The sequence below is a fragment of the Gobius niger genome, assembly GCF_951799975.1.
Source record: "Gobius niger genome assembly, chromosome: 10".
Taxonomy (NCBI): domain Eukaryota; kingdom Metazoa; phylum Chordata; class Actinopteri; order Gobiiformes; family Gobiidae; genus Gobius; species Gobius niger.
In genome coordinates, this window is record NC_136861.1 from 2,165,787 (window position 1) to 2,179,144 (window position 13,358).

At 39.7% G+C, this 13,358-nt stretch overlaps 1 protein-coding gene across 1 annotated transcript; it reads right to left on the bottom strand.

Annotated features, from left to right (window-relative positions):
• Positions 1 to 323: 323 nt before the first annotated feature.
• Positions 324 to 10,383, bottom strand: LOC306969516 (apoptosis regulator BAX-like). The gene is made up of 6 exons (XM_079565153.1): positions 10,239 to 10,383; positions 9,876 to 9,906; positions 3,210 to 3,374; positions 2,623 to 2,761; positions 1,833 to 1,937; positions 324 to 691 (listed from the first exon to the last, which is right to left on the bottom strand). Exons 1-6 carry the CDS (start codon positions 10,264 to 10,266, stop codon positions 554 to 556), a joined length of 606 nt encoding a protein of 201 aa, XP_079421279.1. The 5' UTR covers positions 10,267 to 10,383; the 3' UTR covers positions 324 to 553.
• Positions 10,384 to 13,358: the final 2,975 nt, after the last annotated feature.

Genomic DNA, 13,358 nt, shown 5'->3' on the forward strand with positions numbered 1-13,358 from the left:
GTGTGGGTGAAGAGAAGGGAGCTATGATCAGTAAATGAATACATTTAATCAGTAAATAATCAGAGCTGGGACTTGAACTCACAACACTGAGGATTCTGTCATATGTGCATCAGCCTAAACCACTCGACTGTTTAGAAAGAAATAGGATAATAATAATAATCAGAGAACTACAGGAATCAGATGATGATCAGACGTTTGGTCTGCATGTAAACTTGGCCACTGACACGTCCTCATTATGATGCGTGTTACTCCACTTCTTGACGGAGCTAGCATACATTGGCTAAGGGGGTGGGGCTTTTGCGAAAAGGTCAATTGTGTCAATTGAATAGCTTACACTTTGGAGGTTACTATCTCCCAGAAAAGGCAAAAGTACCAGGATGTTGCTCCCTTCTATAGCTCACATAAAGTTAGCAGGACGTCTCGCTGTAATTGAGCTTTGGTATGAAAACATCACGAGCACCATTTTGTCAATAGGATGTCAGAAGGATTAACGCATGGTCTCGCCGGTGGAGCGGGCCCAGGTCCAGGGTGACGGTTTGAGGGGTGGGGGGGGTCAGTGGTGGTGTAGCAGCCTCCAGGTAACCAGACTGCCCAAGGCCAGTCCGGCCACAAAGATGAGCAACACGCCGTACACCTGCCCGCCGCTCACTGTGTGCATGGAGGCGGTCGCCAGCTCGGAGAAACTGTTGATCTGCACAAAAGCATAAAGGAGAACAAAAAAAAAAACAATGACATCGATAAGAACTATTCTCACATTCACATGGGATCAGCAATGACAGTAATTCACTCAACTCACTCAGTCTTTTTTCTGGAAATTATGGATCGATAATGAACACTGAACGATGTTAAGGCTTTTATCCATTTGTATTTGTATTCTTTGTATTCGGTGAGCTTTGCTTTCGTGTCAAAGACTATTTCTTACCACATGACGAACGACATCAGCATCACGTTTGGAGATTTTGTTCTTCTCATAAAACAACCTGCTCCGTTTAAACTTTCCCTCAGAGCCGCCATGTTAGTGTAACGGTGCCATGACAACGGGGCTGTGCTTCTGGTTCGCGTCTACATTGGTAGTTTTCCTTTTTTCATACTTTTAAAATGGATAAAAAACTGCATTTGTGTCGGAGGAATGTTTTGACGGCATGATATTATTACAAAAGCCTAAATGTTTGAGGGATAACTGTTGCTTTAGTCATTTTAAGATCTTTCATATTTCTAACACACTATTGATATAATCGTTACCAAAAGTGTAATTTAACCGATTACTTGATTCATGGATGACAAAATCGGCAGAATACTCAACTACAAAAATATTTGATAGCTGCAGCACTAGCCATAACGGGTGTGGATTCATTTGTGGCCGATACCCGATATTGTATTATTTCTAGTATCGCTCACAGCAAAAGTACTTGTTTGTTTGTACATCTACAGTATGAGGTCATTTTCAATGATGAAAATATCTGTCATAGAATAAATGCTTGGATTTCAATTTTATTCATTGGGTAAAATTCTACATGGTGTGACTTTACAAAAGGGTCATTTTTAGTAAATAATTTTTTTAGGAAAAGTATTGTGCTTAAATTTGTAATAAGTTCAGACGTGCTAAAAGGTTTTATACATGATGAATCCCAAAGGTGAAAATGCTTTTGTTGTTTTCAGAACTTATATGACCGTATAAACAAATAAAAAGGTCATTTAAATGTGATTGTTCAGCCCTGAACGCCATGTGTCAATGTCACATACTGTTATGGACTGTAAAGCCTCCATAAACCCGGTGTGATGAAGATTTGAAGCGGGAGTTCAGGAGTCCAATCTCAGAGAAAAATACACACCCATCCTCCGTGGTCACGGATCCAGCCCAGCAGGTTGTGTCGGAAAAAATCCACTGTCCACTGCACAATCTCCCGCACTGACTGAGGCAGATGGTCCTCCACCAGCTGCACATCAACAACAGACAATTAAGATAAGATAAGATAATCCTTTTTTATTGAATTAAACACAAATGTCCAATAGGGAAATGACTGCTCCACACCTGGATGAGTCATTTCTTCCTTGTGTTGTGTTGGAAACGCTCTGGAATGGCATATTGTGTTCACGTTGTGGAATGTGCTGATGTCATAATCTCAGATGCAGATACTGTTCTTGTTAGAAATCTCCCAAAATACAATTGGCAAGTGTTGCACCTCCTCTGCCTCCATTCTAAAGAATATATGGGAGCAATAATACACGATACACATTAAAGAGGAGGTGGGGGAGCTGACCTCATCAGTGACATAGCTGTTGCTCTCTGTTGTACAGATGAAACAAAAATGGTCGCAAAGTTCAGTGTCAATATATGAACTTCAAATGATTAAATTAAATGATCAATTATGTTCTCATGAAGGTGGAGACAGCATTCACCATAAGATGAATGTGGCTTGTGGTTTGTGAATCCAATCACTTCAAAATAATGATCAATTTCAACATTTGTCAATTAAGCTTTTGGAGATTTATTTAAAAAACTATTTCATATGAACACAACCTATAATTTCCATTGGAGCAGTGGCCACTCAACCGGAGTGAAAAGCCTTGTTGCAAAAAGCCTTAAACTGATATGTGGTGCTTGTGAGCGTGGTGACCCACCCTGACCGCCAGCCGCCCGGCCACGTAGAAGAGCACAGCGATCCTCTCCCAGGTGATTCCGTGCTCGAAAACTTTGTCCGCCACCTGTTTGAAGCGGTCCCATTTTGAGCCCGGCGCACGCGCCACACCATCAATGGCACTGCAACCAAATGAGGCAAAAACACACATTTAGGTCTAAATAATCCTGTGTGATAACAATGTGTCCCCAAAGTGACCCACATCCACAGAAAAAGACACAACATCCAGCAGAGCGTGTGGAAGCAAACATGGACACACTGCCCCACATGTGCTGATGTTAGTTGAAGTTCTGCGGAGCTGAGAAATAACTAAATTGCAACTAAATTGTTTGTAAAAGGAAAAAGACGGTTTTGGACCAGCAACTGTGTGTAGTAAGAAACATGTCACGAAACATGTCAAGAAACATGTCAAGAAACATGTCAAGGCGTTAGTTACAGGGAGGTGAATGTTCTTACAGTGTCAAACACTCCCTTGCCCGGGGAAAGTAAACTTTTTGTCCGGACTGGGATCAATGCTAGCTTTGGTAACCACAATGCAGAGCTCAGAGCGGGTCAAACACAGGCACTCACTCCTGGAAGTCTTGGTCGTCCTGGACCTTGTCTCCGATGATCCGGATCATTTTGGCCAGTTGCGTCACCACCTTCTGCTCCTGCACAGACTGAACCTGATGGGTCAGCGGTGTGAGGGGCGGGACGTCATCTGCAGGCACCTCTTTCAGCTCCTCCTCAATCACCCTAAACCATAACACGAGAACAATAAGCTTTACTGTCATTTTCACTGTCAAGTGCAAAATCAATCTGCACTCAAGCAAATACAAGCTTTAAAGCAGAAATTAAACTGGATTTAGCGATCAGCATCATATTCTACAAAAAAATGGTTAATGTTGGACTAAAACAAAGAGAAACAAAGCTAGCAACAACTATTTCCAGCTGGGCACTCAATTTGAGAATAAAAATGATGCATTTCTTGTTATAGAAAACAGGGGTGTCACCATTTCAATTTGAGTCACGATTTTCTGAGAGAAAATATTTCGGTTTTAGGATTATACCCGATCATAGACCAAATTTGTGTCTAAAATGCTTTTTAATGCTTGATTTTGTAAACATTCACTATTTCTAATAAAAATATAGGGCTTTAAGACTCCTTTGCATGAAACTAAATACATTGAATAATACGAAACAATGTCAACTTTACTTTATAAATATCAAAATTATTTTTTAGCATTATGAGGCCACAATCTAAGTTCGTTTTATCAAAACTTATGCTGCCCCGCTTAAGTATTTGTCCGATGTTTGATGAACAGACGAAGGTGCACTGGGGACTGGACTGATCTGCTGATTATCACATGTGTGTTTGCACATTTGGACAGACTGAATTGGGAATAATGCAGTTAATTTCCTTGACTTGGACAGCAAAGGAATATCTCCAAGACTTGTTTCATATTCGACATATCGGCACCTTTTGATGCAACTTTCTGATGACAGGAGTCAGGACTCTCATGACGGACGTCCATCAGCGACAACTTCAACGATATTCTAATTGTCCGAGTTTCACCTGTATAATCTAATGGATTTAGATTGTATACATAACCTTCTCCACAACTACCACAAAAGACTCCAAGCTGTCATTGATGCTACAGGGGCAAAGACATGGTATTATTTCCTTTTATTAATTCTTTGAGAAATGGCCGAAAAAAATCCACCGGGATTTATAAACTTATCGGCAACTGTACTGTATACACTACCGCCACCAGGCCAGTTCTACAGCTTCTCTAGTTTTCAGAAGTGCTAGAATAATGGCATGAAGGTTTCCTAATCATCAATAACACAATGTACCAACAGAACACTGGAGCAATGGTTGCTAGAAATGCACCTCTGCACATCTATTTATCCACGTTTCCAGCTAGAATAGGCATTTGCAACATTAACCATGTCTAGACTATATTTCTAATTCATTTAATGTCATCTTCATTTAAAAAAAAAATGGTGCTTTGCGGTAGTGTATATACAGTGGGTTAACTTTTCTACATTTTGCCACACTATGGTCCACAAACAAATACATTTAGTTAAATTTTTATGTGAAAGACACACACTAGGGCTGCATGGGCTGAATGGCGATATACCATTTATATGAATTAATACCAGTAAGCCATGTTCTTGGTCAAAACCACATTCACTAAGTCACTAAGGCACTTTTATCAACATTTGCAGCAGAACATGTGCATAAAATCAGTGCTTTCATTAAACAACATTAAACCTAAAAACTTTGCAGGATTGCACAGTACAATAAATATATAATATAGCTAGTTATACGTAGCCTGCCAGATACATGACGGGTTAGTCGTAATTAAAATAAAGACGGAGCTCTGCAGGTTCTCTCTCTGAAAGTTTAACACTGTTTAATAGGGCTGTGCAATTCGATTACGATTTCGATTATTACACTAAACGATTACAAAATGCTTGCATTATTTCATGGCGCTGGGATTATTTTCCCTTCACATTTCAAGTGCCGTGGCTCATGCTTTTGCCTGACATAAAAACAAACGGCGCTGTGTGATGATGTCATCAGGCCGCGCTGCTCAGTTTACTTGCACAGGTGTGAGGGCTGGCCAGCAGGGGGCAGGTGTGAAACAGAGACCTCTCCTTAATCGAGGCATACATGAAATCATTTGCACTTTTATGACTGCTAGTTTTTTTTATTAGTTTTTAATATATAAATAAAATAAAGACTTTTTTTAAAGGCAACAAATAATCGTTTGAATAATCGTGATTTCAAATATGACAAAAATAATCGTGATTATTATTTTTTCAATAATGGAGCAGCCCTACTGTTTAACACTGCGTGGTTTCACTTTGTTTCGGTTTTAAAGCGAGCTGAGAGCGCATGGGTTTGGATAACCTCACAAAGCACCGAGACAGGAGAGAGAGAATGGAGAACGAGAAGAAGCGCAGTACTGGAGCTACGAGAGGGCGCAGGGTGCAGCAGCTTCAAAAACGTAAGCTACGATCAAAACCAAATATTGTCCCATTCACGCACTGCTTCTTAAACATTACGTTAAAATTGAGAAAATGGAAATACTAGGCTCCGATGTACATTTGTATTAGTGTGATAAGAGCCTTGGTATTGAGGAGCAAATGTTGCTCTGAATAAGTCGTCCTCCTTTTACTCAGGAGTTTTAACACATTTCATCACAACATATTTAGTTTAGATCCATTTATCCTGCAGTCTCACATAAATAATATGCAGCTTATATATAGGTGATGTAAATGTCTTTAAACAATGCATATACTGAGAGATCATCATGATGATTCACTGAACTGAGTTTGGCATTACCCAAATCTAAAAGCTTCTTGAAAAAAGCGTCAAAATAGCGGGAAAAAAAAGGATGGAAAAAAACTCAAGAGTAACAAAAAAGTGACAAAACACACACAAAAAAGCTCCAAAGTTTGATAACAAAAGGGGCGACAATGCGGCAAAAAGTTATGAACAGTTTTGTAGGTCTTAGCTTTCAAATGAGGCATCACACTGGCCTATAGTCTGTAAGTTCCAGTCTAGATTTTAGATTTGGGTAAAGGCGAACTGGAGAAAATGCACTTGGTGAGGGCGGGTGGGAAGAGGTTAAGGGGACATCGCCCAACCCTAAACCCCACTCTGTTTTATCGCCTTTTCTCTTCATTATGCCTCCGAAATTAATGTGTAAAATCGAAATGTGAGGCCGATTGTTGTGACCACAGAGGTGATGATTTCATGATGAATGTTGTTATGTTGAGGTGCATTAAAGCCACACGTATGAGGAGTGGACGGATCTGCGGCTGATCTTATGGGATTATTTCTCCAGTTCCTCTCTGAAGTAACCTGGCTAACGCCGTGCTGCTGTGTGCGCTCGAATCATTTGGAACTGCACAACAGCCTGGGGACCATGGCCCAAATTTTCGCATGGATTTGGGAACCAATCACAGAACGAGGAGGGACGGCAAGACGATGACGCGCTATTCGATATACGGAAGCTTGTAGTTTATTGACAGATAAGAAAAAAAAAGTTTATTGACGGATCCAAAATGACAACAGCAGACACGATGGTATTTTTCGATCAAGCTTTAGACCTTGTTCTAAATAGTTTAGCTCAAAAGTTTACAGCGGGTACGTCATACGATGATACGATTGGCTATGGCAACGTGCAGACGCATGATAGACTTTTTTTTTTCTTTTCGTATCGCCCAATAAACGACTATGGACGATCGTAAACCACCCCTCTCCTACGAGAAAATGAATTGGTGGTCCCCAGACTAAATATCACTTGTGATTTTAGTCTGGTGTTAGCCAGGCTATCTCTGAAGAGTGAACTTCTGTCCAGCGCAGCTTCCGCAAATTCCCAAGAATCCCCATACGTTTTTCTTCTTCTTTGTTTATTTGGTGTTGATTATTGTCTGCCAGACGCATTTTTTTCATATTTCATTTTTCATATTTTTTATCAATAAGTCAAAGTATACTTCATAGCAGTTTACAACAACACATTGGCAGACCAAAAGTGCTTCACATAAAAACACAACTACCCAAGGTGGCGGATCACATTATTCCTTCACTCCATACTTGGTGGTGGTAAGCTACTATTTTAGCCACAGCTGCCATGGGGTAGACTGAAGGAATCGAGGCAACCAGTCTGCGCCTCAGCCCTTCCGACCACCGCCAACCACTCCCTCCCTCACTCACAACTAGGCTTCCTGGGGTTTCCAAACGGTCTCCCATCCAAGTACCGACCAGGCCCTTCCTGCTTAGCCTCCACAGTGTAACAAGATCGGGCACAACTCAGTACCAGAGGGTTCTGGCTACTTTTACCCCTGAATATACTGTATATAAAAGTCTTTTGGCAAGATAGTGTTGCTTTTAACAATACACTGCGTTCCAAATTATTATGCAAATTGCATTTTTGTGTCAAAAAGGTAAAAAAATAAAATAAAATTAATGAATCTCTTGTCTCGGGGCTCTATGAATCACTGACATTAAAGAGGGGGTATTCTGCTTTTTTCAATCACATAGCACCAGTCTATATCACACTACAATGATGACAAACCTTCTGTTGGTCTGTAAATGCAGTAAATTAGAATAACTGCCTTGTATAAAATGTCTCTCTCAAAATGGCTGTAGTGAATGTCTTGAAATAGGCCTCTGTCTCTTTAAGAAACTCTGAGCCTTTCCGACACGCCCCCTCCACATGCTGTCTGTGGCATCAGTGGGGAGGGGGTTCTGCTGAGGAGCAGTGGTTGGTTACTCGGCTGGTGACGAAAGCTCGGAGGCGTCTCCAGGAGGTGGGGGCGTTCCTAGGAGGACTCAGGCAAACCTATCCCTAAAATGGCCGCCATCAGAGTTTTTACAGATTACTCAAAAATACGTGAATGTGCCAAGGCAACACTTCAAGCATGTTTTTAATGAGGGAGTGACATAATAACATGATGTAAAGCTTGAAAAAGTCGATCTTGCATAATACCCCCCCTTTAATCTCAGAGACCTGGGATGATTAGTTTTCAGGTTAAGCCCAGTTAAGGGAAAAACTACTGAAAAAGGGTGTTCCACTTTATTATATACAAATCATCATTTTCAAGTAACATGGGAAAGAAAAAGGATCTCTCTGCTGATGAAAAGCATGAAATAGTTAAATGCCTTGGTCTAGATATGAAAACCTTCTATATTTCATGAAAGATTAAGCGTAATCAACATACTGATAAGAGATTTGTGGATGATTCAGAGCACACTCCGGTTTGTGCAGATAAACGCACAATATGGACGGTTTCTGCCAGACAAATACATTAGATGAATAGAACAGATGCTACAAAGCAGCATACAGGTATTTGAAGTTGCTGGTGCCTCTGGAGTCTCCCGAACATCAAGGTGTCGGACCCTCCAGAGGCTGCAGTTGTGCATAAACCGGGAATCCCCTAAACTGTTAATTGAAGCTGATGAACAGAAACGGCTGCAGTGGCTCAGAAATACATGAGGACTCGTTTTCAAACAGTCTTGTTCACTGATGAGGCTGTGTAACGCTGGATGGTCAAATCAATGGAGTAGTGGATAGTTGGTGAATGACCACAATGTCCCAACAAGGCTGTGACGTCAGTAAGGAGGGGGCGGAGTCATGTTTTGAGCCAGAGTCATGGGGAGAGAGCTGGTCGGCCCCTTTAGGCCCTTTTAGGCTCCCTGAAGGTGTGAAAATGACCTTTGAAAAATATGTGGAGTTTCTGACTGACCACTGTCTTCTACGTTACAAAAAGAAGAGCCGTGTTTTCCCGAACAAAATCCTCTTCATGCATGACAACGCACCATGTCCTGACCCCTGACCTCAACCCTATTGAGAACCTTTGGAGCCTCAACAAAAAATCTTCTATGAGGGTGGGAGGCAGTTTTCATCCAAACAGCAGCTCTGGGAGGTTATTCTAACATCCTGCAAAGAAATTCAAGCAGAAACTGTCCAAAAACTCACAAGTTTAGTGGATTTAAGAATTTTGAAGCTGCTCAAAGAAGGGCTCCTATGGTAAAATATAACTTGACCTGTTAATATTTTTTTGATTGAAATAGCTTTTGATTTCAGTAAATATGACCTCCTAGTGCCACAAATTCAACAAATGACCATTTTCAGTTAATTACAAGCTTTAAAATGTATTGAAACGATGAGTTGCATAATAATTATATAATAATTATATAATAATTTGGAACAGTAGATTTTGAGGTTTTTACTATATTTTTTTTTTTTAAAAATACTGTTTTCACTGGGAGATTTTTTCAACCACATTTAAATGATCCTCTACCAGTTAAACACTTGAAAATTATGCTGACTCTCATTTGAGTTGACAATTTAGAAAATCTTAGAAAAATGTCATTTGCATCATAATTTGGAACGCAGTGTACAAATATTGCATCAAAACAAAATCTTTTGTTATATACTAAGATTGCACTAAGATTGATAGATCACTCAAACATGTGCGAGTGACGAGGTATATTTTGATGAGGAAATATTATAATTTGTAATGGTAAAAAGTTCTAAAAAGTAGATTTTGCATAATAGATTTCGTTTTTCAAAAAGTTATAACCAGCCCCGTTGTCATTTTGGATGATTTAAATCAAAAGGTGTCTAATTATTAAAAACGAACAGATCCCACTGACTCAGCTACCAGTAAAGAGCCATACATCCCATAACCGAGCTGTTCCAGAGCCTTAGATAAATGAAACAAAATGGGTCTTACTCTTTGATGAGAGCCTCTCCAATTCTCTCATCTGCAGAGGAACAAAAGACAAGTGTAAGTTTATACAGAACATTCTAAAAGTCACTGTACTGCACCGAATACTACTGCTGAGGACTTGAATGGACTTTTGTTATGATGATAATTATGCACATCCAACATTTAAAATGTAAATACAACATGTCATATAAAGAGTGTATGATATACGTTATAAATGTCAAATACTTTGTGGTAAAATGGAGAAGTCCGCGATGCCAGCACAGAGTCAGTACGTGGAAGTAGAAGTTTAGGTAAGTATCAGAAGTATTTATCGTGATGAAAGAGGACACACTGTCTGCCGTAAAACAACAGACTGTGATCACTGACCTGACATCCCGTTTCCCTCACAGGCCATGGTTCTTCAGAAAAAACAAAACAAACTTTCTACCGAGAGGAAACACAAAGTCCTCCCGCCCGGTGTTCGCTGTGTGTCCCGCAGAAGTGTCTTCACAAAGACAGTCCGCGTTCTGTCCAGTATCTGTCCATTTAACCACACTTCACAGCCGGAGTTTGTCTCATGAAGCCCGGGTTGGCGCGGCTCGAGCTGCGCTGGAGCCCCACACACCGGTAGTGATAGAGGGAAGGGTGATTGTTTGCAGATCCGGCGCAGTCCGGGCGAGCGGGCCAAGGGTTGCCAGATTCTGAAAACCATTATATCGTATAAAGATTCCAAAACTATCGTATTTCAGCACAAACTATCGTACACTAAAGGCCAACGCACACCAGCACGCAGCCTGCCGCGGCACGTCCTCTGACGCGCGTCCATGTGGGATTTCAACCATGGACTGTGTGGACAGCCAGCAACAAGGACATACGGAATATTATTGTTGGAAACACTGCTCCTCCATCTCAACATGTCTGGGTGTCTCTATATGGCAGTGTCAATTGGAAGAAAGCATGGAATGTCACAAATACGTACTGCCTAACCAACAAGATAAAGGAAGTGTCTTTCAAGATTCTTCACAGAATATACCCTGCAAAACATGTTCTGGAACGGTTTAAACTGAATATTGACTTTTCATGCGTTTTCTGTGGTTTACACAAGGAGACCATTATTCACTTGTTTTTTTAATGCATGTACTGTAAAATATTTTGGATTGATGTTCAAAACTACCTGTCCCGTAAAATTGGACAATTTATTATTTTAAATGCCAAAGATGTATGTATCTACTTTGATCAAAAACTGAAAGATGTGAAATGTGTTAATCAACTTTATATTTTAATTGGAAAGTATCACCTGCATAAAATGAAAGGGGCTGACAAATAAACAAATTTTTTGCAGACTTGAGCCTATATATTTCTACTATTAATTCAATACAAAATAAAAAAGCAGGTAAAACAATGTATATCGTAGAAAAGTACAATACTACTCCTGGCTCCTCTTAATATTTTTGTTATGAGTGTTGTTGTTTTTTCTTTTAATGACAGATCTTCCTCTGATAAAATGTAATATCCCTGGCACTACTTCCTCTTTGTTGTTAACAATAGTAAATGTGAATAAAAAAAACCAAAAAAAAAACTGTGTGGACAGCTTCTCCTCACTCCTCCCCGTTTACCATAATGACTTCTTCTTCTTAGGGATTATTCCGGCGGTTTGCCACCAAATGTTAGGGCACTATTACTATATTGACCACGCTCGTAGGGGAATTTATGGCGGATTTACAGAATCCCCCTCCCCAGCTCTGACGAAGCATGTTCCAAAAAAGGACATATGGGCGGGATTTTCACTGTATTTTATTTTATTTTATTTTATTGATTGACTGCGGAATTCTTCCGCAGTCAATTATTGGTTTTCATGTTCTTTATTATTATTCCTCTTCCATCTTTTTCCCGATTTTCTAGAGCTTTCAGCACCTTCATGCTTTGTGCAATTTATGCAAGTTATGCATCAAAATGTTCCGCATGTTGAGGAGAAGGTGCTATTACTTTTGGGACTTCTGCAACTTATGGTTTTTCCGCAATCGGCCAAAATGTCGGAGATTTTTCCCATTGACTTATAATGGGGCTGCCGCAAATCCATGCTTTTCTGCACTTTTTTCTGCATTTTATGCAATTTCTGCACTTTGTGCATGTTCAGCTTCTGCAACTTGTGGGTTTTGAGAAAAAATTGGCCTTCTGCAGATTTCCAGTTTTTTTATACGAGAGTTTGAAATGTTTGCATTGGTGTGTATGGGGGAATCCAGCCAATCGGGAGACTCCAGGCCTTTCAGCCATTTGTGCTTCTGCCAATCAAGCACTGAGGCCATTTCAACAGTTTGACCAGTTTATGGAATATAAAAGTTTATGCAATATTAACAATTTATGCAAAGTAACCACTTTATGGGATTTAACCAATTAATGCATTTTAAAGCGTTTATGCAACTTAAGAGTTTATGCCATTTAGGATTTATGAATTTTAAAGAGTTTATGCAATTTACATAATTTATGCAAATTAACCCATTCATGCATTTTACCACTTTATGCAGTTTATACAGTTCATGCAACATGACATTTTATGCATTTTACCAGTTTATGCAAATTAGATTATGCAATTTATGCAATTTGAACAGTTTATGCAATTTCTGCATTCGCTTCCCGCAATTCCGCAGTCAATCGCAATGGCGCAGCCATTGCATTTCTAGTTTTATTTTTATATTATTATTATTATTATTATTATTATTATTATTATTGTATACATACATTTTATTTTTCCTTTTTTTTTTTAAGAAAAAAAAAGAACAAAATATGGTACTGATCAAGAAACAGAAACAACATAACAGTTATGCAACACTTTGCTACATGTTTTTTTTTTCCTTTTTTTTAAAATGCACATCATGACCAGCAGCAGTACTATTTACTTAATGTTAAACTTTTCGCACGCATTTTTAGTTTTGATCGCCTTCAAATGTTCTATCGGGGCCAGAGACTGTAAGTATATGGTCAGATTCTTTTGATACACGGTGAATACAGGTTTACTGCCAGAAAATTTGTGAATATGAAATTTTGCAAGCAGTAATAAAAGATTTAAGATGATATGCGCATACAATAGATTTAGGTTAAGATGTAGTTTGTTGTATATTAAATTTGATACATCTTTCCAAAAGGTGTAGACTCGACCCTTGCGTGACGTGTAGCTTGCGCAGCTCTAATGCTAACAGTCCGACCCTCATTAAGTACGAGATTTCAAAAATTCTTCTACGAAAACCAGCCTGGTCCCCTTAATTGTAACTAGCCCAGCGTTATCACAGGAGGAATATCCAGCTCCAAATGGTTCAACAAAATTGGGACCAGGCTTTAAAGTTGTGTCTAAAGTCCAATGCTTTTCAATGGGGAAATAGCGGCGATATGGAGGTACTACAGCAATGGCGGCCTCTAGTGTTGTGGGCATAAAGCAGAGCAGCCAGCGGCCATTGATTTCAACACACACCGGAGCGCGCCTTGTCACGGCACTTCAGAGGCTTTCCCAAA

Coding starts and splice junctions, on each gene's coding strand:
- LOC306969516 (XM_079565153.1), bottom strand. CDS start 10,266: ATGGCCTGTGAGGGAAACGGGATGTCAG. Junction 9,907..10,238: donor TGAGGGAAACGGGATGTCAG/GTCAGTGATCAC, acceptor GTTCCTCTGCAG/ATGAGAGAATTGGAGAGGCT. Junction 692..1,832: donor TCCGTGACCACGGAGGATGG/GTGTGTATTTTT, acceptor GCTTTTGTGCAG/ATCAACAGTTTCTCCGAGCT.